This window comes from Cimex lectularius, unplaced genomic scaffold (assembly GCF_000648675.2).
Source record: "Cimex lectularius strain Harlan isolate CLEC.00 unplaced genomic scaffold, Clec_2.1 scaffold60, whole genome shotgun sequence".
Taxonomy (NCBI): Eukaryota; Metazoa; Arthropoda; class Insecta; order Hemiptera; family Cimicidae; genus Cimex; species Cimex lectularius.
This window is the reverse complement of record NW_019392643.1, coordinates 1,996,384-2,019,304: the sequence shown is the minus strand read 5'-3', so window position 1 is coordinate 2,019,304 and position 22,921 is coordinate 1,996,384. Positions and strand designations below refer to the sequence as shown.

The 22,921-nt window shown below is 38.4% G+C and overlaps 1 protein-coding gene across 2 annotated transcripts in view; it reads left to right on the top strand.

The window, feature by feature from the left end:
• The first annotated feature begins 1,956 nt into the window (after positions 1 to 1,956).
• The window catches only part of LOC106661175, an 80,257-nt gene continuing 59,292 nt past the window's right edge, over positions 1,957 to 22,921 (top strand). For both annotated transcript variants that reach the window (XR_002910926.1, XM_024230248.1), the window contains exon 1: positions 1,957 to 4,431. Coding sequence is in view for 1 of the 2 variants with exons in the window: in XM_024230248.1 (XP_024086016.1) it covers positions 2,331 to 4,424 (2,094 nt within the window). In the remaining variant the exon portion in view is untranslated. The remainder of the gene's footprint in view (positions 4,432 to 22,921) is intronic.

Genomic DNA, 22,921 nt, shown 5'->3' with positions numbered 1-22,921 from the left:
CATTAAACAGATAGTAGTTTCTACGTCTGAATGAAAAGTTAATGCATTGGCTCTTCATTGCATGTATTTTAATTCTCCACTTTTTGGACCAAATGTTGAGGCCCTGCAAAAGATTTTGAAGTTTTAGCAAAAGGGGGAGTTTTATTTGGAAACTGTGAACTAACATAGCAAAAAGAGCTAGAATGAAATTTAAGGAAGATTAGTGATATACACTTGTCACATTTCAATTGATTTCAAAGTGACAATGTTATGATTTAGATTTCGTGATTAGGCCTAGATTAAAAAAAATAAAAGAGAATAGGGAAGAGACAGTCGAGTCGGAGAGGTGAACAAGATTCCGTGTAGATGAGAGACAAGAAGTGTGCAATCCTCAAAAGTGTTGTATTCCCTAAAATAGAGTGCTTCAGTCCACTGCGAATTGACTGGAAATAGTGAATACATATCCACCCTTGTTCTAAATGGTCTGGCAGACACTTTGTAGGAAATTACTGTTTATTTAAATTTATAAAAAGTTTCAATTGTTTGTTTAAAATTTAAAAGGAAATTTATTGGTTTTAATTATTATTTTCTTGTGTGTTTAATAAATTGTTTTTAAACTTAATTAAATTTTATTTTAAAAAGGCACCTGATCGGCTGTATTCAGGTTCGATCAAGACCTCTGGGGCTCTGTTTCTCATAAAAAGGATTCAGAGTTGGGCCCGTCTTGTTGAATCGAGAAAAGATCGTGACACACTGATGGACAAAATTAATTCAAAAAATGTTTATTATTTAATTCTTAAAAAAAGCTTTAACTTTTTTAAGAGTTAAGTTTTAAAGTACTGAGTAATTTGTATGTTATGTAGCCAGGAAGCAAAGACTAGACTGGTGCCATCTAGGTGTAAAATTTAGTTTACAAATAGTTGAAATTGTTTTGCAAAAGGGTGAATTTAATTATCAAAAAGGGCTAGAATGAAATTGAAGACAGATTAGTCAAATATTAGTTACTGTAGATCTTTTTGACTGCAGATCAGAAGGAAAAGCTTTAACTTTTTTAGTATAGATTAGTTTAAAGAACAGAGTAATCCAAAAATTTGGGAAATTGTATGTTATTTAGCCAGGAAACATAAACTAGACTCGAACTTCTAGGGGTGAAATTTAGTTTACAAAAAGGTGAAAATGATTTGCAAAAGGGTGAATTTTATTAACAAAAAGGGCTGGAATGAAATTTAAGAAAGATTAGTGAAATATTAGTAAATTAGTTACTATAGATCTTTTTGAATGAAGACCAAAATGGAAGCCTATAGTTTTTTTAGGATGGACTATGTTTAAAGTACAGAGCAATCCAAAAAAAGATTAGTGAAATATTATTAAATTAGTTACTATAGATCTTTTTGAATGAAGACCAAAATGGAAGCCTTTAGATTTTTAAGGATGGACTATGTTTAAAGTACAGAGCAATCCAAAATTTGAGAAATTGTAAGTCATTTAGCCAGGAAATGTAGACTTGACTAAGTGCCATCTAGGGGTGAAATTTAGTTTGTAAAAGGGTGAAACTGTTTTGCAAAAGGGTGAATTTAATTATCAAAAAGGGCTGGAATGAAATTTAAAAAAGATTAGTAAATTAGTTACTAAAGATCTTTTTGAATGAAGATCAAAAGGAAAGCCTTTAGTTTTTTTGGGATGGACTATGTTTAAAGTACCTAGCAACCCAAAAATTTCGGAAATTGTTTGTTATCTGGCCAGAAAAAACACTGACTGGCCCTAGGGGTGAAAAATAAAAACCTTTTCTTAGTCGAGTTGGACAAAATACTTTGTTCAATTTTATTACAGATAATAGGTGGATAATCCTATTGGAGGGATTATGTGGCAGTAAGCCATTGACAAGGGGCAGGTAGGTGTACAGGGTGTCGCAGGCGGGCGGGCCGGCGGGTGCGCATGCGTGACGCGCATACCGCGGATTACCAAACAGAAGAACTTGTTGATTCTCCTCAGTTCGTGTCTTGAGACCGAGGCTCGTCTACGCCGAGAACTGCGTACGTCTTTCGATTTCAAACTTCTTCACTTTTGTCTCTTTTTCCCCTCCATTCGTGCCTGTCAGTGAAATTCCGTTTATTATATTAAAAACTTTTAGGATTTATAAGTATTGATCGACCTGCCTCTGGGTTTAACCGGAAAAAGAAATTGTGATTTTTTCCCAAAATTTGAAGTGGTGTGATCTGTGTAAACGAGGATTTATTCTGGAGATTGTCGAAAGAAAATGTACACTTTGTACAATCGTTCATCCTGTTGTTAGTGGACGTTTATGAATATTTGAGAAGTGAGTGAATAGATTTTAAAAGGATCGATCCAAAATGATGGCTCATCACCGGTCTTCCCATGACGCGACACCGATCTGCCGGTGCAGGGTCCTTTATCTGGGCTCTGCGGTGCCTCACATCACGAAGGACGGCCTCCAAGGGATACAGGAGCCTCTGAGGGAACTCTATCCGGAACAAGGCGCCCTCGGAGCGAGAGGGATAGACTCTTGGCTCAGCGTTTGGAGCAACGGTGTCCTTTTGGAGAACGTGGACGAAAATCACAAAAAGGTAACGAGATTTTTTCCGATCGACACACTTCATTACTGTGCCGCGGTGAGGTACGTCCTCGTGCCCGAGAAGTCGCCGGCTTCTTCCTCGTCGCAGCCGAGATTTTTGCCTTTGGACTCCCCGTTCGCGAGATCCCCCAACCCCAACCATCCTCCTCTCTTCGCCTGCATCTTACGCCGTACGACCGGCATCAAAGTTTTGGAATGTCACACTTTCATCTGCAAGAGGGAAATGGCGGCCAACGCTCTGGTCAGATGCTGTTTTCACGCGTATGCGGATTCGTCTTACGCCGCGCGTCAATCCGACCCGCCCTCGACTTACAACTCGAACGGAGGCACTTACGGCACCCTACGCAAGGACTGTCAGATCGGCAACAGTTCTAACAGCATCGAAAAAGTAGACGGCTGGAGACGTATGACTTCCCCTTTGGCCGGAAGCACCCTGACCCTGGACAGCGTAGTCCACAACAGTACGTTCGAGAGCAACGGTAACAACGCCAACGGGAATACAAGCGCCTCCTTAGTCTTCAACAACGATTTTTCCAGATCCAACGATGACATCTCTGTTTATAACGGTGACGAAAACCACAAGATCTGGGCCGGAAGCACTCGCGAGCTTTCCGACGGCGAAGAAGGGATTTACGGCGAGTACGGGACGAGCACGATGAAAAGCGCCAGGTCGTCGAGACCTAGGCAGATAATGAGCGCCACTCCTCCTCCGCCTCCGCCGACTAAAGAAGAGAAACAAACTGTAAACAAAACTAACAAAGAATCGTCGAGGAGGAAAAAAATGACGGGAGGGAGCAAAGAAGAGATGTATCCTCTGATGAACGGATCATTAATGAGGCCAGGTAGCACGGTAAGATCTCAAGGATCGACCGTAGGAGGGACTCTGATGCGAAATCACGGCGGTTACCATTCTCACCAACAGCAACCTCCGCCTATGATTGTCGTACCGGCGACCATCCCTCATCTGAGAAGGGGCCCGCCACCGAAAGGCCGTCCTCATCCTCATGGGCCGCCTATGGTGTCTCCGAACTTCTACCCGCCCCCGCCTGCCCCGATATTCGTTCAGACGACCGGGAAGAAAAACAAACACTATCCCGTCACCATGGAAGAACCGATATACATGCCTTCGAACCGGCCGATGAGCCCGGTGTCCTCTTACCAACCGTGCCATTTCCCCATCGAAGCTTATTTAATGCAACACTACGCCACGATGAATTACAATTACGGAAGGAAAGGGAAAAAGGGCAATAAAAAAGCGATGAAAATGATACCGATCATGCCGCCTCCACCGCCCAACTGCGAAGAATGGGGCGACCCTGGGATGGTGTACGAACAGAGACCTATGAAAGAGATGAAAAACGGAAAACCGCCCAGTTCTAAAGGCCAAAACCCCGGCGGGGTCGGCCCGGGGTCCGAGGAGGAATGCTCCGAGAGCCCCTTCGACGCCAGACTCTACAACAAAGAAGGGAAAGAAGGCGAAAACTTCAAAAAAGGCACCAGCCTCATGGGTCTGGACGAGGACGCCGAATCCCCCTACAACACGGGCATCTACAGGAGAAAAGGGCACATGAACGAAAGGGCATTTTCTTACTCCATCAGGCAGGAGCATAGGTCCCGTTCCTACGGATCCCTGGCCAATTTGAAATTCGCCCCTCTTCCCGTCCTCCCCGGGGATCGTCCTGACGCACACTACTACGACACCGGGGTCAACAAAGAAGAAATGAAAAAAGAACGAGAGATCATGCAGATGATGCAGGACTTGGAACTTTCAGGAGACGACATAGAAAGATCAGAAGTGCCCCCAAACGTATACCAACAGACTCGCCAGAGAAATTCACAAATTAGGAGATAATTTCACCGTAAGTCATTTCATATAATTAATTTTAATTATTTATTAATATTTTTCACATAAATCCGTATAATATTTTCAACCCATTCTGGAGTTACAACTAAAATGATACGTAAGACTGATATTTTATGGTCGCTGAAACCCTCATAAACCATACCCGACCAGAATATTTAAGTGCTCTAACTAGAAAATTTATGAAAGTTACAATGCCCCACTTGTAACAGATAATAAAAAAATTACAAGGTACAAAGGTGCATTTATCTATCTTAATTTTACATCGTCCATAGATAACTTCTATTGCAAATCCTGACCGGAATATGTTCGGATATTTTCTGTTCAATTACCGAAAAACTTGATTGATCTGATTTTTCTCATTGGATCCAGTATTGCAAAAAAATGGGAAATCTACTATCAGTTTATATTTTTGAAAAAGAAATTTTACTTTCGCCATGTGAATCAATTTTTCTTTTTAATAGAAAAGTAAACTTTAGCCTATTAAACAAAGATTATATAAAATATTAAGAAGTATTTATAGCAGAAAAATAAATGAAATATCCTCACTAAAAACAGCAAAAAAAAGATAAAAAGAGAACAACAATGCAGGAGTTTTAAAACAAAACATCAACCTAATAAAAAAGCACACAAAATAGAAAAAAATCAACGTAAAAAAGAGCCAAAACACATAAAAAAGAGACAGTAAACATAGCGAACAACCAAAGCAGAAAAATTGAACTTAATATCTATACAAAACACAGACAAAAAATAAACAATACAGAAGTTGTAAAACCCAACTCTAACCTAATAAAAAAGTGCAAAAAAGAAAAAAAATAAGCATAATTTGGTTGTTCTTTATGTTTATTGCCTCTTTTTTATGGCTTTTGTTTGATTTTTACGTTGAATTTTCCTTTGTTTGTACTTTTTTTAGTTGGGTTTTACAACTTCTATATTGCTGTTCTTTTTTTCCTTTTGCCTGTGTTTAGTGCAGATATTTTGTCCAATTTTTCTGCATTGGATGTTTATTATGTTTGTCTCTTTTTTATGTATTGTTGTATTTTTTCTTTTTGTGCTTTTTTATTAAGTTAAAGTTGGAAAATTAATTTTGCCTAGAACATTAATTACTAGATTAACTCCACTCTCCCTTTTTCACACCGTTATCACTCTTCTCCCATTTAGAACAAAATTTATGCATTTTGGCTTAATGTAATTGAAGAAAAGTATATCGCTAGATAGCTTATTAAACGAAGAAGTTTCTATGAAATATGCCAAGCTCTACAGTCTATTTTTCCAACGAGGTTGCAGTGTTTTTTTACAAATTTTAAATTTAACAGTTTTTGACAGATTTAGTGTTTGTTTTTTTATTAAAAAATTAAATTAAAAGTTCTAGGAGAATACCATTTTAAGGGAAATTTAACGCTCTTTTTCAATGCTTTTTGGATTTTCCCAAAAATGAATAGTCCAAGAGCTAAGAGTAGATTTATGACGAAAACGGATAGTTGAAACAAAAAATGTTGAATATCTGCGAAAGGGATGAGAATCGGACCATGGCTCATATGTAGTTGTTTTTGTTAAATTTGAGGTGTAGAAGCACCTGACGAATTTTGCCGTACGAGTAGCCAATCACCCTGTATATGTCCCCTTGTAAATATAATTTTCCAAAACTTTCTCCATTAGTTGAGGAATTTTAATTAACCAGGTACGATGCTTTGCTGTAAAGTCTGGTCTCAAAGAAAAGAAAGTCTAGTTTATAAACGAAGAACACTTTAAAATTTGATTTTTTGTAAAATCTTTAGCAATAAAACAAGCATGAAATAATAAAAAATTGCAATTTCTACAAAACAATGTTCACCTTAAACTCTGCTAGGTCTATTTTCATCACCTGGGTGTTTACAAAACTATTAAATATCATTTTATATTTTTCGAGAAAAATTTTTTTTTGCCATAAGAATAATTTTTTCTTTTGAATGGAAAATAAAATTTTAGTCTATTAAATAAAAATGTTTGTATAAACTATTAAAAAGTATTTGGAGTGATTGTAGGAATAACAAATATTTTTATGGATTTCTTTTGCATAAATTCAAAAATATCCAACCACTTCAAAACTGAAAATGCTAGAAAGCTAGAAATTAATAATAAATATAACAAAAATTATTATTATCAAATACCTATATATATATATTTTCATTATACATTTTCTAAAACTTTCTCTATTTGTTGAGGAATTTTAATTAACCAGGAAAGATGCTTTACTGTGAAGTCCGATTTTAAAGAAAAATCTACTTCAAAAACGAATAAACACTGGAAAATTGTATTCTTTTTTAAATATTTAGTTATAAAAATGTATGAAATAATAAAAAAAAATGCATTTCCAAAATACTAAGCCCAACATAAACTCTGCTAGGTCTATTTTTACCATCTGGGTATTTACAAAACGTGTTTGAGAAAAACTACAGTTCTGAGAATATTTCTATCCCTATTTAGTATTATATCACGTAGATTATAAAGAGGTCATACCCGATAAAAACCCGTTGAATGGGTAGGTAATGTTAAAGACAGGGTGTTGGACAGGGCTTCTCAGCCAGTCCCCTGTGCTGACCTGGTTGTGGATCGTTCCCCTCTAACGGGACTTCAATGCCTTTCTAACTTATCCACCTCTGAAACTCCATAAAAATTTGCTATACATACCACCGATCGAAGGGTCGTTTTGTTTGATTTTTTTATATTTCTAACGGTAGGCTAATTATTAATAGTTTACATTGGCAACAGGCCTATTAATACAGTCGTGTACGATGTAATTATGCAGTATCTATTGCGAAGAGAAATATGGCCATTTTAAGAAGTGTCATGAACTTTGGGTAAACCGAAGAGAGAAAACTTGCCTTTTCCCCCCGAGATTTCAGCCTGTGAAAGTATTTAAACTTCGTTTCTGCTGTACTTTCTTTTAGAGCGTTGACTAAAAAACGATGTTTTAACTTTTAATGTATATATTTTTTTTATAAAACTGATTTAGATAGTTAAACATTACAGACAGTTCAGCATTTTTGGAGGTTCAGCGTAGGTTTGGACTTATTTAAGTCTGTTGTGCGATAGTTACCTAACATCCTGGTCTAACTATCCTGATTTTTGGTAATTAGGACGCGTTTGGGCATTTCGCCATCTTCAGTGTTTATCAACCCGCAGACGACAGGAGGAAATCTCACAATTTAAGTCTGTCAGCCAGGCATTGAACGAAAAGGACCGATGGGTTGGTCGTTTATGACGATTTTGGTCTGCCTTTTCTTGCCGTGGTCTGTCATACGGGTTCTTTTTCTTCCATTTTCAGCCGTGTGTTTGTATGATATTTAGCCTATTAATGATCTGGATAATATGGCTTGTTAGGCCCTAGCACTTTTTTTTCTCATCCCCAACATAAAGTTTAGTAACTACATTTTTATGGTTATTCAGATATCGTGAGATGCGGTCGGGTGTGATGTAGGTTTCAGAAAAACTACTACATCCTAAATGTATTTGTTAAATGTAAACATTGTTTGTAAATCCCAGGCCCTGAAGATGATCTCAATAAAAGATCGAAACGTTGGCACGATAAAGAAAATGTTTTTCTGAAACCTACATCACACCCGACCGCATCTCACGATATCTGAATAACTATCGATTAACGGTCACTAATCTCTATACATTTTTATGCTTTCTTCTTGAGACCTGAAGACTTATGAACAGTAGTTGCGCAGTTTTCCGGTCATCCTCAAATTTTCTCCGGCCTGTATGACTAAACAGATCTCATGTGAAAATTTTCTCCTGAAGATGACGAAAAGCGGAAACGTGTCTGATAGACTAAAGGATCGGAAGTAGTAGGTTTCCGACAACCACCAGAGTTAAAATAAGTCCGTGATAACAAATAATCAACGTGAATCGAGAAGAGGAGTGTAAAATACGCGAAGCAATTTGTGTAGATGTAGTTGTGTAGATCCCCTGGTTAAATCAGACTGACAAAACGTTTTGCATTCTTCGACGGCTAGTTCTCAACCCGGTCGTGTGATTTCAACTTGTTCACCTCGTCTAATTCGAAACGGAAAAAATTTAGAAGTACCCTTGCCCGGACCAACTTGAAAGTAAAATGGCGTATTTGGAATTATTTAGAAAAACCTGCCATCTGCCATAAACATTATTCAGAGAGTCAATTAAAAACAGCGTATTGCTCAATAAGACAATAAAATTTCCTTACTAATTTCTCTCTTTTTTTAAATATATATTTTATAAATATTTTACTATTATTCATTCTCTATTAGGTTGGATAGATTTTATCTGAATCCAGGGCTTGCGCTTAAAGTTGAAAACTTCAAAGTATCAGATATTGTGAAGGTCATTTTCTCTGTTCTTTGATTATATGTTGTTGAGGTGGCTGAAAAGTCTTATGCACTGCTTCCATCAGGTGTCATTGAGCTCATTCACAAATAGGGCACTTGCAACAATATAATTGACGGTATGGTATTGACGATTTGACATATTGCCGGATTGCAACTAAATAGATTGGAATTTCTAGACATCCAGGGACCAATACTAATTTTTAACATGCACGTGATAAGTATTGAAAGATAGTCGTGTGGTTTAATAATTTTGATACAGAAATTGAAGTAACAGCGTCAATAATATTGAATGTGTAAGGTTATAGCTATCTAGCTCCTCCTTTTTCTAATTAGCACCATCTAGCTTCAGGCTTTTTGTTAGCTAACATCGCCGTAATAGTTTAAACTCATTTGCTGGGTTGACTGTTCCCAAGTACAGACGATCCCTCTTCTTGGCAGAACCTTAATAGATTTTCTGTTATATGTGTTTTAGTTCATTATCTAGAAGGATTTTTATTAGGGTCCATTGATAATAACTCTTCAGTTATGTTATCTTTTTCTAATTACGCTTTGAATGTATAGCCTTGCATATATTTGATAAGCTACACTGCGTTTAATTCGTTTATTCCTAAGCAATATATATTTTGTGCTGCTGTTTCCTCTTCTTTGGCATAACCTACATAGGTTATATTCTATATGGGTGCTCTTTATCAAGCTTGTCAATGTGTAGTCTGGAGTAGATTATATTGGCCGTAGCACTGCGTCCATCAAATAGGACTATCATGCTCTTCGTCGTATGGGTTATAGCTACCAACACCCAGCTTCAGCTATTTATTAGTCCCCGTACCGTTGATATTTTTTCCCACTTTTATTTCGTTTTATGTCTTTGTATTGGCAAAACTAACACCGGCTGTCTTCTGCCACCCCTATATTTTAAAATGTCGATCAGGTTGGCAATATCCTTGGTTTATCTAGAATTGTTGCAGCAAGTCTAATATTTTGAGTTTTTAACTTAAGGTTTCTCGATCCGCTATGCCGAAAATTTATTTATTAAAAAGAATTTATTAATTTTTTTTAGATTTTAACCTTTGTTACTGAAGGGCAATTATAAAGTAAATAATGTATTTAAGACACTGAAATATTGTTTCAAACCTGACTTTTTTTGATAAAAAAAATAAGTTATGAAGAAAGAAAAATTCTAGTTTGTGTTATAGGCTGACAATTGTTCTGTGGAAATATTAACCGAATAATCCACGTGGTTAGAAGATAAATGGTTGTTCAAAGGAATCACTTGAAATTAAAGAGACCTTGTTTGAGAAGGACGCTTATCTGCGCTTCCTTTCGTGAGGTTGGTCAAATTACGCAGCACCGCTTCCTTCTCTTCGCCCTCGCCTGCTCGTTCTCCCTCAAATCCGTCCCGGGTGCGAATTTATCGTTCCTATCCGGCTGAATATTTTTGAAAAATGTCACATGGTATGTGCTCCACTCCGGATGGAAACTTCTTCGTGTCGCGTGTTTTGCTTTTAAACGATAGAGACCCCACTCACATAGCATCCTACGAATTTTTGTCTCTAGATAAGGTCTGTTTTATTTTTACAAAAAAGCTATTTAATTCGGGTTCGAGCGGCTAGGACCTCCTACCAGACAAGTGAAAAAAAATCTTTCGACAGTACACCGCGTCCCTTCGAGGGTGACGAAACCGTGTCCGAATCCATCGTTCATGGATGCTCGTGGGTTGCCCAAGTACGTTGCGTCGCATGCCTTCCACCAAGTCTCTACATAAACGTGTACGAAACGCTTGTTATGTATAAAAGCGAAAAAACCCGCATGTAGACAAAAGGCGATGGAGTTGAAAGAGAGGCGGTGTAACACACCACACCCATGCTGCGGAGAAGTAAACGCCCAATAAGAAAGTAGGAATAATTTTTCTCTGTCCTCGTAGACCAATTCTTACGCAATGCACAGGTCACACTCAAACGCGAATATATCCTCTTTAAATTTACGTTTGTTTGCGAAAATGAGATGTGACGAACTTTTCCATGAAATTGTTGGATGTTCAGCCTTAACCTAGCTGCAAAACATTAAAATCTGGGACATAATTTAAACAGTCGAGTTTACATTTTAAATTTAAAACAAAGGTGTAGGCGAAATAGTTCATTATTCTCCATGTGACGCCGTCTTACGATGCGTCGACGCTAAGCGTTTCGATTAGCGCTCGGACTACGTCCTATTCCATGTAGGAGGAGAGAAGAATAAAAAAATAGACGTGATGTAATCTTAGTTCACGGTTGGTACCCGCAGTGAGATGTTTCCGGCCGCTTCCTTCATCACGAGTGGGTGAACTTGAAAGAACCGAAAATGGACGAAGCACACAGAATGCTCTTTCAACAGTCCTGGACTTTTCCTATGCATCGAGAAAGTCAATTGCGCCGATTTTTACGTTGGCGAATGTTATCTTTCCAACTGGCGCGCAGCCGCTGGACCTTCTTTTAAAACAAATCTGACCTTCCGGGGATATGCCCTTTAAAAAAGGTCTAACTGTTTCCTCATGCACGGAGTTGATCTGACAACTAGGAATGTAGAAATGCTCCATGTGTCACACATAATTGAAAGGTGTCATCCCATGGCTCCGAATAGAGAGGGAGTAGGAATGCTACCCGAAATGATTACTGTACTTAGGGGTCCACTGTTCCCATTTTCGGATTAAACATGGATGTTCTTCTGTAATTATTAATAAATAAATTGTGATATCGGCTTGTAGTGCGGAATAGATTGAATTAGCCTTACCTTTTTCTAATTATGTCTTGAATGTATAGTATGCAATATATCATATTGGCTGTAGCCTGCGTCCATCAAATAATACTGTCATGCTCCTCTTCGTATGGGTAACTTGCACTATCTAGCTTCAGGTTTTTTATTAGCTTCCATTGATAGTGACTATTCATTCAGTTATGTTACTATTTTCTAATTATACCTTGATTATATAGCCTGGAATATATCATATTGGACGTAGCACTGACTCTATCAAATAGGACTATCATGCTCTTCCTCTACAGCCTCATGCTAACCACTCGGCTACCGCGGTCCCTCCGAGCGAACTTTGGAATTCACTTATTGGACATAGACAATCCAAGAATCTTCTAACCAATTTTGGCAAGAAAGAAACCACAGAATGTGTCAAAGGAAGCAGGAACAAACTGCGAATCCTAACAGGATTCCTGACAGGACACTGTAGATTAAATGGACATCTAAAGAAAATTGGAATAATCCAAGATGGCACATGCAGATTCTGCAAAGAAGCAGAAGAGACACCAACACACTTACTAACAAACTGCGGAGCTACACTAGCCCGCAGGAGGAAGTGTTTTGGGATGTACAATGTGACCATAGAAGAACTACAACCACTGAAACCGGGCCTATTAATCAAGTTTCTTGATGAAATAGGACTCACCGATGTGCTTTAGGCAGAGCACAGGGGATACAATAGCTCTTAAAGGGCGCAGTATACCACACCCTGAATTATTACATCTATCTATCTATCCTCTACAGCCTCTCCTTTTCTAGTCTCTATAGCCTTAATTATAGCTTCTCACTTATATTTACTGGAGTGACTGCACCTCGGTACTGATGTTTCATTTTTGTTTTTGCTTTATCCTCTGATATCCGGCCACAGTGCTTTTGTAGGTGTAACGGAGGCCCCGGCCACTATGAACCCAGACCCGGGCAGCGACGGCCCGCAGCTGGAGAAGGAGGGGACACCCTCAATGATTCTTCATACCTTATTTTTTGTACTATGACCCCTTCGGGGATGTGGATAAAAACCATTACATCTAGATTGGCATGGAAAAGTCCACATCCATAGGTCACAGGGGCAAACATGCCTATGACCCTCACCGGTCTGACGCGAACCACCCCCGACGGGACCCAGGCCCTAGAATCTTCATAGATTTTCTTCCATATGAGTTTAGCTCATTATCTAGAAGGCATTTTATTAGTCTCCATTGGTAGCAGCCCCTCAGTTATGTTACCATTTTTTAATTATGCCTTGAACGCGTAGTATGGAATAGATTTGACAAGCTGTACTGCATTTATTTCGTTTATTCCTAAGTAATATGTATTTTGTGCTGCTGTTTCTTATTTTTTGGTGGAACCTACGTAGGATATGTTTTCTATATGATGGGTGTACATTATCAAGTTGTCAATTTTCAATTTTTTACACTCTATTTTATCCACTATCACGCTCAGTGCGGAATCGATTAGGTTAGCATTATGCATTGCGTCCGTCAAATGGTATCCTCCGTTTTTCCTCTTCTCATCGGTAGAACTGACACAGGCTATCTTCAACCACCCTCAGTATTTTAAAATGCCTATCGGGTTGGCAACGTAATACAATGATCCTAGGTTTTTCTAGTATTGTTGCAGAAACAGGGGTTCACAGGTTCTGTTTCTATCCTTGGGGAGTTTTCACTTCAGGTGTGAGTTGACTTGACAGTCTCCTCGATCCTTTTTGATGAAATGGGTGTTCCGCATGGCAGAATCCTTTGCCCCGTTCTGTATTCAGTATACACTGGAATCATCAATCATGATACAGCCTTACTTTAAGGAAACATAGACCCAATGGACTCCAGAAAACCTTCATGACCATTTCTTCTGTTTGGAAGAATGGTTCAAGAAATCGAGGATCAGACTCAACGAAACCAAATCTCAGCAAACCTTCAATTTTTTCCTCTTTCTGCAACCAATCTCGTCCCCCTCTTGGGACTTCGCATTGACATAACATTTACCTGAAAACCGCACAATCGACTTTGAACACACGACTGAACCCCCAAGAGTTTCAACTTCCTAAGAACCCAGTCACTTCAATAAGTCTAGTTCAACGTTAATTCATGAAATATTTGACCAAAAAACAGTCTAGTTGTACACATTTACGGAAGAACTATTACATAATATTTAGGATAAGTCGAAATGGATTGCAATTTATTTCGCTTCAAGCGTAGGCCGACGCGCGTTTTGACCGAAACCGCTCAAAGAAAAGTTCGTGCAAGTACTCGATTATAATCATCATCCTCTGCGGTTTCAAAAGGAAATCATAATTCAGCCCTTCGGCTAAAAGGCACGAAACATTTTATAAGATGTTAGTTATTATTAATATTATGTGGAAACAGTAATAATCAAAATAATTGGGAGGAAAACCCACACCTCGGGTCTCCGCGTAAAGCGATTGTGTGTTTATATTTAATTCTCCTCGCATACATTATAAATCATTACCGTATCGCCGACGAAAAAAAAAGAAAATACAACGTTTATATTATATAAAATTATAAAAATATGCCTTGAAGCGGATTTCTTCACAAAAAAATCCTTCCTGGTGTCGCTTCAATTTTTTTAAAATTATTCTTTGTTTTTACAACTGCATTCATTCGATAAAACAAATAGTGTATACATATTTAACAATAAAATAGAAACGTTAACAGCAACTATCTAATGATAAAAGCCGTTATAACTTCAACATGATGAGTGGGATGTGCTCCATACTAGGAGAACGATGTCAAGTAGTGAGGTTGTCGCGGGGCCACCGATGTTTCGGTCTCCTGAGAGGATTATTCAGTAATGAAGTGGAAGACAGGTTTTTGATGAAAGGGTTCGGATGGTGGGATAGTTAGGATTGTAAGCTTTTGTCGAGGGATTGGGCTAGATGAGTAACAAGAGGTACATTTAGGTCGATACGGATGGTGTGATTGGAAACATAGAAAGAGGCATAAACTATTTTTCTGAGGATTTCATATTGGACGGATTGGATTCGATTAAGTTTGGAACGCTTAGCAGTTTAAGTCCGTATGACCAAATGGAGGAGGCCAGCAGAGCAATTTAAAGTTTGATTTGGTTTGTCAGTAAGAGTTTAGTTTAGATGGTCTATCGAGTAGCTTTAGAATGATAAATCGTGTGTTACAGTCTGTGCGCTTAAGTCCTGTGTGGAGGTTCCATGTCAGTCGTTTGTCCTGGTAGAGGCCAAGGTATCGCATCAGGGACAGGAACATTGGGCTACACTGTGCAGGTAGGAGGCCTGTTCGGCCGAAAGGCCTATTAATATGCCCTTTTACTCAGTGCGAATTAATTAGTCCTTAAGGAATATAAAATAGGATTAAGCAGATGTCAATAATTGTTCGGGAAAAATAACACGGCCCCTGGATCGGCAATAATCTGAACTCCTTGAGGAACCTTTTGACAACATAACCTTTATGTTAAATCTGTTATCAACTGTTAACTAAAACCCATCTGTTATTAAATTTCAAGTTTTGCGGGGTCGGAAATTTATCCGGGTAGATTTTCGACGGATTGAGAAAGACGCCGGCTTAGGATTTTGTCTGAGAAAAGTGGCCTGGATAAGACAATGCCGGATTCTTTCCTAACGCATGAACCATTTCGCAGATACTTGCCACACTCTCTTATGTCGGTCGGGCGAAAAAGGGTTGCCAGGCTCGTTCTGTTGGGATTTTCTGAAAAAGAAAAAAACAAAAATTGCCTTACTCCCCGATTTGCTTGCCCTAGGGGGTATACCTCAGAAGAGTTCACCTACTCCGTTATGCTGGGCCCCTAGTATCTCCCTTAAGCCAGATGCCCAGGATATCGTCGCTTCCCAACCAACGGGGTTGTGTTCAACGGTTATTTCAGTCCCCAACGATTGCAAGATACAGTCTAGCCTAAAACTAACATCTATAGATAGATAGGTAAATTTATCTTGCGAAACAATTTACATTTGACAACTGAGAAAAACAGAATAATTTTAACAAGGAAAGCGCTCCGGGTCGCTATTACATCATTTGGCAGGGTAGTGGATTTGAACCACGTGATTTTTAAGAAAAAAAAATATCAGAGAATAATTGAGGGGGGGAGAAAATAATTTAAACAAAAACCCCACATCCTCAGGAATGTATGTTCTAAACTATAAATACATCAAAAAGTATATATAAAATGTTATAAATAGATAAATAAGTGCGACTGTAAATAACTATATATGCATATATAAATAAATAAATACAAGAATAAATAAGTATAAACAAACAACAAACGACTAAAATACTAACTAACTATAATACTGTTTCGGCTGGTTTAATCCAACGTCATCTCATGCAACGTGGTAATTTTTAAATTTCCACTGGAGCAAGTGGCAGGGCGCGAGAATTTATCTATCTATCTATCATCGACCTACACATAATATTAACAATCTAACCTAAATTAGAGTCGATGGGGTGCTTTTATAAATATTTTGCCATCGGCCCTAAACCCACACTGAAGATATATTTCACAGTAATAAATACACGCACTCAAACAAAACACATAAAACATATCTATATATGCACATTAAAAATCGTTTCGGAATAAAATACGTAGGGAATCATCAACCCGCATAATCCCTGAAAATTTCATAACTATCCGAACAATGGTTTCGGAGATATAGCTTTGTACGCGATTTTGCGCTTGTGTATGCGCAGGCGATACCGTTGACTCGATTGCTATGAAATAAATAGGGGTCCACCTAGAAACCAACCCGCATAATCTCTGAACAAATCTTAAAAATTGGTCCCATGGTTTCGGAGTGTTGGACGGACAGACAGATCAGGGAAAAAATTTGTTCAGTAAGGTCTGAAACTCAAAATGCGAGTGGAAATTTTGGTTTCGGGGTAGTACACATTAAAGAAGGACAATGGCGGCATATAATAAAATTGTTGAGAAAGTTCTGCAACGCAAAATGGTAGAGGAAATTTTAATTTTGTAGGATAAAAATTGTTCCGATTTCCCACATGAATACAAGGCTCCCACCTCTGGTAGTACGGAGGCAAAAACCCGACGTCCTCGGGTTGGACGACAAAAGCTCGGAACTCGCTACATTGCCCGAGAACCGTTCTTAAATTCGGCGGAATGTCCACACACACTCTCTGTAAGGAGCCAAGGAAGACAAGCTTCTATCATGCACACATCAAGCAACTTTTCTCGCATAAGGGCAACTTCGTTGGTTTTGGTGATCAGGTACCCATGTGTCAACCACGTATGACCTATTCTTAATCTTGTTAGGACGATTCCACGTATCCGGCTCAGGTTCTCGGGGGGGGGGGATCTAAAGTTCGTGCTCTTGACACGCAAAAGCATCTCAGGCGACCCCGCCGGTTCTTATTGATGTTTCGATGTTAAGTGCAATCAAGAATTGATATGTGAGTTTATTGTAAGGGACTTTAAGCAGGCGATTAAATGGTTAATAGTTTATTATTTTTTTCAATAAAAAATTTTCTATGCGTTTCTATCTCACCTTTCATGCATTATTACCAATTTTTTATAGTATTTACATATGCCGTTAACTTTTTATTACTTGGATTTACGAAGTGGAAAAATCCAGTACAGATTTTTTTTCTGCACTCCATAAAATTGTTGATTTCATAATCCAAGATGTATTTGTACATGCTTACAGTGTATAAGTAGAATTTTTTTAACAAAATGGGGAAGAAAATAAAATTGAAGTTTAAGATCAGCTGAACGCTTATTTCAGGTCAGCCAGGTAACCGTCTCTACTATCCGTTAAGACTCGAGTCCTCCATGGTAGTATCCTTGGTCCCATCCTTTATTCAACATATACTGCTGATCTCCCTACCTATCCCGACACATCCATTCACACTTTTTGCGGATGAAACTGCTGTCCTATCATCCAAAAAACATTCCGTCCTCGCACAACGCACCTTGCCAACATTGAACCTTGGCTGAAAAAGAGGCGGACGAAAATAAATGTAGACAAAAACCAACACAAACTTTTAGCATCCGTCGTGGAATAACGCCACTCCTATACTTACATCATATCCATCTCTTCACATAGTTAACCACGTCCTCTACCTCGGGCTATATATCGACATGACTTGGAATTCATATTCAAGACTAAAAAACCAGGCATTGACTATACGTTACAAAACACTCTCACGAATACTATACAGATGGTCAAAACTGACGCTTCACAACAACGACCTATATACTAGACGATTATTGAACCCATTTGGACTGTGGGGTTCATTCAAACATTCCAACTACCATCGCATCCAGATTTCCCAATCCAAAATCTTCCGAAAAATAGTAAACATATCTAATCACACAATCCTCAATGAGCTTTAAATCCCTTTTGTGAAAGTTGTCATAAAATCCAGATACATAAAATTCCACAATTCCCTTTCATTACACCTCAATTCCTTAGTTTTAAACCTAGCATCCCGAACTATCCCCAATAAATTCCCCTTGGGCAGCGAAACGTAGCACGTGACTAGTGACCAATTTTATTTTATAGATTTTGTTTTATATTATTTTAAAATTTGTACATATCAATATTTTATGAGGTAGGATAAAAAAAATAAATATTGTTATAAATAGAAAAAAGTGCCGTTGTAAGACAATTTACTATTTACGAAAAACAGAATATTTTTTAACCCTTGTATTAAATATCAAATTACGACATGATTATCGTCAATAATATAATAAATATCACATTTTCAATATCAAGTTTTTAAAAGTTAATTATACGCAAGGGAAATTTTTGAAAACAATGTGTTACTAGAAAAATGGCAATGGTGTTAGTCAGTAGCTGTGCTCTTTGTCTTATCTATATTTTTTTAACTGTTTACAATCACATTCCGAGGAAATAATGAATCCTTTATTGAAAGTATTTAGCTGTTATTTTTCTTATCATTTGTTTTATAAAATTATAATGAAAAACACTAAGTCCATTTGTTTTATAAAATAATAATGAAAAACACTAAGTCCAAGGACTTCGCGATGAGTAATTCTCCTGACATCCCACGCCTGAAGAATGCTGAAACCGTAGAAAACAATTGCCATTGTATTCTTTACATATGTTTCAATTCCAAACAATCCAATTTTTGATTTTTACTCCAGGACAAAACAAAATACACTCTAGGCGTATAGATTTTTATTTTTGATCATCTTTGCCAGCACAGGCTGTATAATTTTGTCTAAAATTGTCAATTTTCAGTAGAAATCTGTAAATGTTGACAATTGATGAAAATCTCAGAAATATTGTTAAAATTCTACTAAGGGAGCAATGGGAAATTAGTAACCGAACACTGCTTCAGTGCTATGTGCGGCAATGAGTTCTCAGAAGTCAAATACAAGCTGGCGTCCTACAAGGAAGCATTCTTAGTCCTATTGTTTATATCATTTACACAGCGGACCTACCTGTACTTCCTAAAATCATCATCACATGGACGATTCCGAAATTTTGTCCTCGAACTAAAATCCTATCCAAGCCACCTCAAGCTTACAAGAACACCTTGAGGTGAGACTAAATGAGAAAAATGTACCCATTGTACATTGAAAAAACAGTCTTCCCCTCCACGATAAGTCCGACTTCCACTCAAGCCAAATAGTTATTACTATACCTAGACAGCAGACTGAAGTGGAATCCCAACAGAAGACTTAAGAGAACAACGTAACTGAAGACTTGGACAACTACGAAGGCTTCTAGGACCGAAATCTATTTTGACCGTCAAAGCTAAACTAACTTCATACATCACTTTACTGCGACCACTTTGGACACACGGAGTGGAAATGTGTCCTACCAAGCCATCCAACACCCAACGCGTCCATTTTTTTCAATCAAAAGCCCTCAGACAAATCAATGGCCTTGAGATCTCCTTTCCGCTTAAAGGAACACACTGAGTGCCAGCATTGGCTGCGACCGTGTGAAAAAAATGCTTCAATTAAACCCCTTTGTGTGCAATATCCACAACGACCTCAACATTGCTTTTGCCTGATGCGATCTGATCTCGCGTCTAAACGATCCACTAAAGTTTTTGATCCATTCTAACCCTACACCCCTAAACCTTAAACGACGATGATCTTGAGACCTCCTTGCCCGGTAAACATTGACACAGAGTACCTTCATTGGCTGGTTCCTCATGACATGTATCTTCTACAAAATGAATCCAAAAAAGATAAACGGAGAAGTGGATAAAACTATAAGAGGTGATAGGAAATTTATTGAATAAATTTTGTTTGATTTCCTTCATTTTTGGGTACTTCAGTTTTTAAAACTTTTTTTATTTGATCGGGATCAATTTTTTTCTATTGGGTTGTCCGGAAAATAATGCAGGATTTTGGTATTAAACAAAAAAAAAGAAACTAGTTACTTTAAAGCAATGTTCTTTAATCAAAATAATTTCCCATACTCTCAATACATTTCTCCCAACGTGTTGGTAACTTATTAATTCCGTCTGAGTAGAATTCAGAATTTTTAGAATTGATAAAGTCAATAAATGCATTTTCCAGTTCCGTTTGATTTTTGAATATTATGTGTTGTAAGTAGTGGTCCAGGTGTCTAAAAAAATGGTAGTCAGTAGGCGAGAGGTCCGGAGAGTAGGGTGGGTGAGGCAAAGTTTCATAGCCAAGCTCCAATAATTTTTGTGACGTTACACGTGACACATGTGGTCGAGCGTTGTCATGCAACAAAATGGGCCCTTTCCGATTGACCAAAGAGGGCTTCATTACTGCCAATTTCTGATGCATGGTATTAATTTGGTTACAGTATGATTCAGCATTGATGGTTTCGCCAGGATTTAAGAAGCTGTAGTGTATTAAACCAAATGAAGCCCACCATACCGTAACCATTACCTTTTTTTGATGAGTTGGGGGCTTTGGAAAATGTATTGGAGCTTCTCCTTTGTCGAGCCACTGTCCAGAACGTCTAGTGTTATCGTAGAGAATCCACTTTTCGTCACATGTAACAATTCTGGCCAGAAATGGGTCATTTTTGTTTCGACAAAGAAGTGATGCACAAACATCAAAGCGCTGATTTTTTTGGCGATCGTTTAATGAGTGTGGAACCCAATTTTCGAGTTTTTTCACTTTTCCAATCGCCTTGAGGTGGTCAGCGACGGTCGTTTTACTGACTTTGAGTTGCTCTGCAAGTTCTCGAACAGTTGTTTTGGGGTTTTCTTCCACCACTGATCGCAGAACATCATCATTAAGAGAGGAAGGCCTTCCACGACCTTCTTCATCTTCAAGGCTGAAATCTCCCTCCCGAAATTTTTTAAACCACCTTTGCACAGTGCACTCATTAACACAACCCTCGCCCCAGACTTGGTTAATGTTTCTAGCCGTTTGGGCTCCGCTTCGGCCGAGTTTAAACTCGTAAAAGAAAATCGTACGAAATTCTCGCTTTGACATTATAAGGATGACTGAATTATTTCCAAGTAGCGGAATGCTACAGAGGTAAACAAACAATATCATTTGGAAGAGGATTAATAAGTGTTGACATTCATACAAATGAGTAATCCTGTAAACGTAAACAGAATATTTTATATAGATTTTTTTTAATGAAAACTTAAAATCCTGCATTATTTTCCGGACAACCCGATACTTACAACTGTGATTATTTCCACTTTTCCAACCTGCCTGTTCCTAATCGATGGCATTGGAAAGATTAGAACTGTAATGATATTCCGACTCGGACTAGACAACGGTTGCATCGGATATCAAAGGAGGCAACCAACCGTAAATAACATTTCAAAATTGAGTGTGTAAGGAAGTGAAAGCCGGCCTAAGTGATACTTTCTTAAGGGGGAATTTGGGACGTGTGGAAGGATCCAAGAGCCGGGAGAAGGCCTCTTCTTCCCTACATTTCTATTTTCGGTCAAATCGGACCCACCCGAAACCGATTCTTCAGGGTCCAGCCAGGTTTCGAGACCGGCCTTGATTAACACCCTTATCTGTCTTTATTAATTTGCCCGGACCGCCTGCCTATACTATTTTAATAACGCTCTCGGCTATCCTGAGGGGAAAGGTTATTAATTATTATTGACTTTACAATACAGGCGTATCATTAACATTCCTTTTTTAAACTTTCCGACTGGATGTATTGTTAAAAGGTTTTCTTTCTTTTTTACATGCCACGCAAATGAGATAATTTTCCGATAGCTGGAGCTCTAGGTCTACGTCATACGGGTAAATACAATACGTTGACCCCTCTCGGAAGGAATGTCATCACCTACTTGGTATGCCATCGGTTTATTACTTCTGTCGTCCTCCAAATACACTCAATCGAATGTTTGACTTGACTTTAGTGGGGTTCCTTACTCTCTCTCTATTTCACGTACACCGTTCATCTACCTACCCCGACACATGCATCCATCAGCGCAGATGATACTGCTATCATTTCTTTTAATAAAGATCTCGTCCTCTTACATCTCTCCCTATAGTCTCACCTCATCCACTTAGAACCTTGTCTGAAAAGTATAAAAATAAATGTTGGAGGGGCATCGCTGGCCGCAAAAGTTTGCGCGTTGACAAGGCACTCATCACTGTAAGGTAAAAATCCGAGGTTCGAATCCAGCGCTCCTGCATTCGAACCCGACAAAAAAAACCGACAATGCTACCGCTTTATCTACCGCAGGAAATTCCCGTGAGTTTAGGTAGTGGTAGTATAGTTAGGGGATTTCCAAATTGCTCTAAGACAACATTAGGCCATAAAGGGTTAAGGCTAATAATCCATTATTCAACCTACACGGCTGATCACCCGACCTATCCCGACATATCCATTTACACTTTTGCGGATGATACTGCAATCCTATCATTCAATAAAGATCCCGTCCTATTACACCGCACCGTTCAACAAAGAACCTTGGCTGAAAAAGTGGCGAATAAAAAATCAATCTTGTCCAAAGTATCTTTTATTCTCCGTCATGGAATAATGTCACGTCTATACCTACATCCCTTCCACGCACAGGACTGAAAAACTGGCTATTACACGATTGTTATACCATGCGATAATAAAGCCAATTTGGAAGTACGGCATTGAACTGTGGGGTTCAACCAAACATTCCACCTACCATCGTATCAGATTTACCAATCCAAAATCCGTCTAAACCATCCCTAGCCATCCTCATTTCCACTTAGTCCGTTTGTCTTTCATAGTGTGAACCCTATTCTACAGAAAGGCTGTGAGCGGTATAGCAGCCACTGTCCTTGCAAGGGCGTCCGCCCTCTTGTTGCCCTCTACCCCCACATGTCCTGGGACCCAGCTGAGGGTGGCTATGTTTGGTATACACCTCAATCCCTTAGTCACAATAACATCCCATATTACCAATAATCCCAGGAGATTAAAGCGGCATT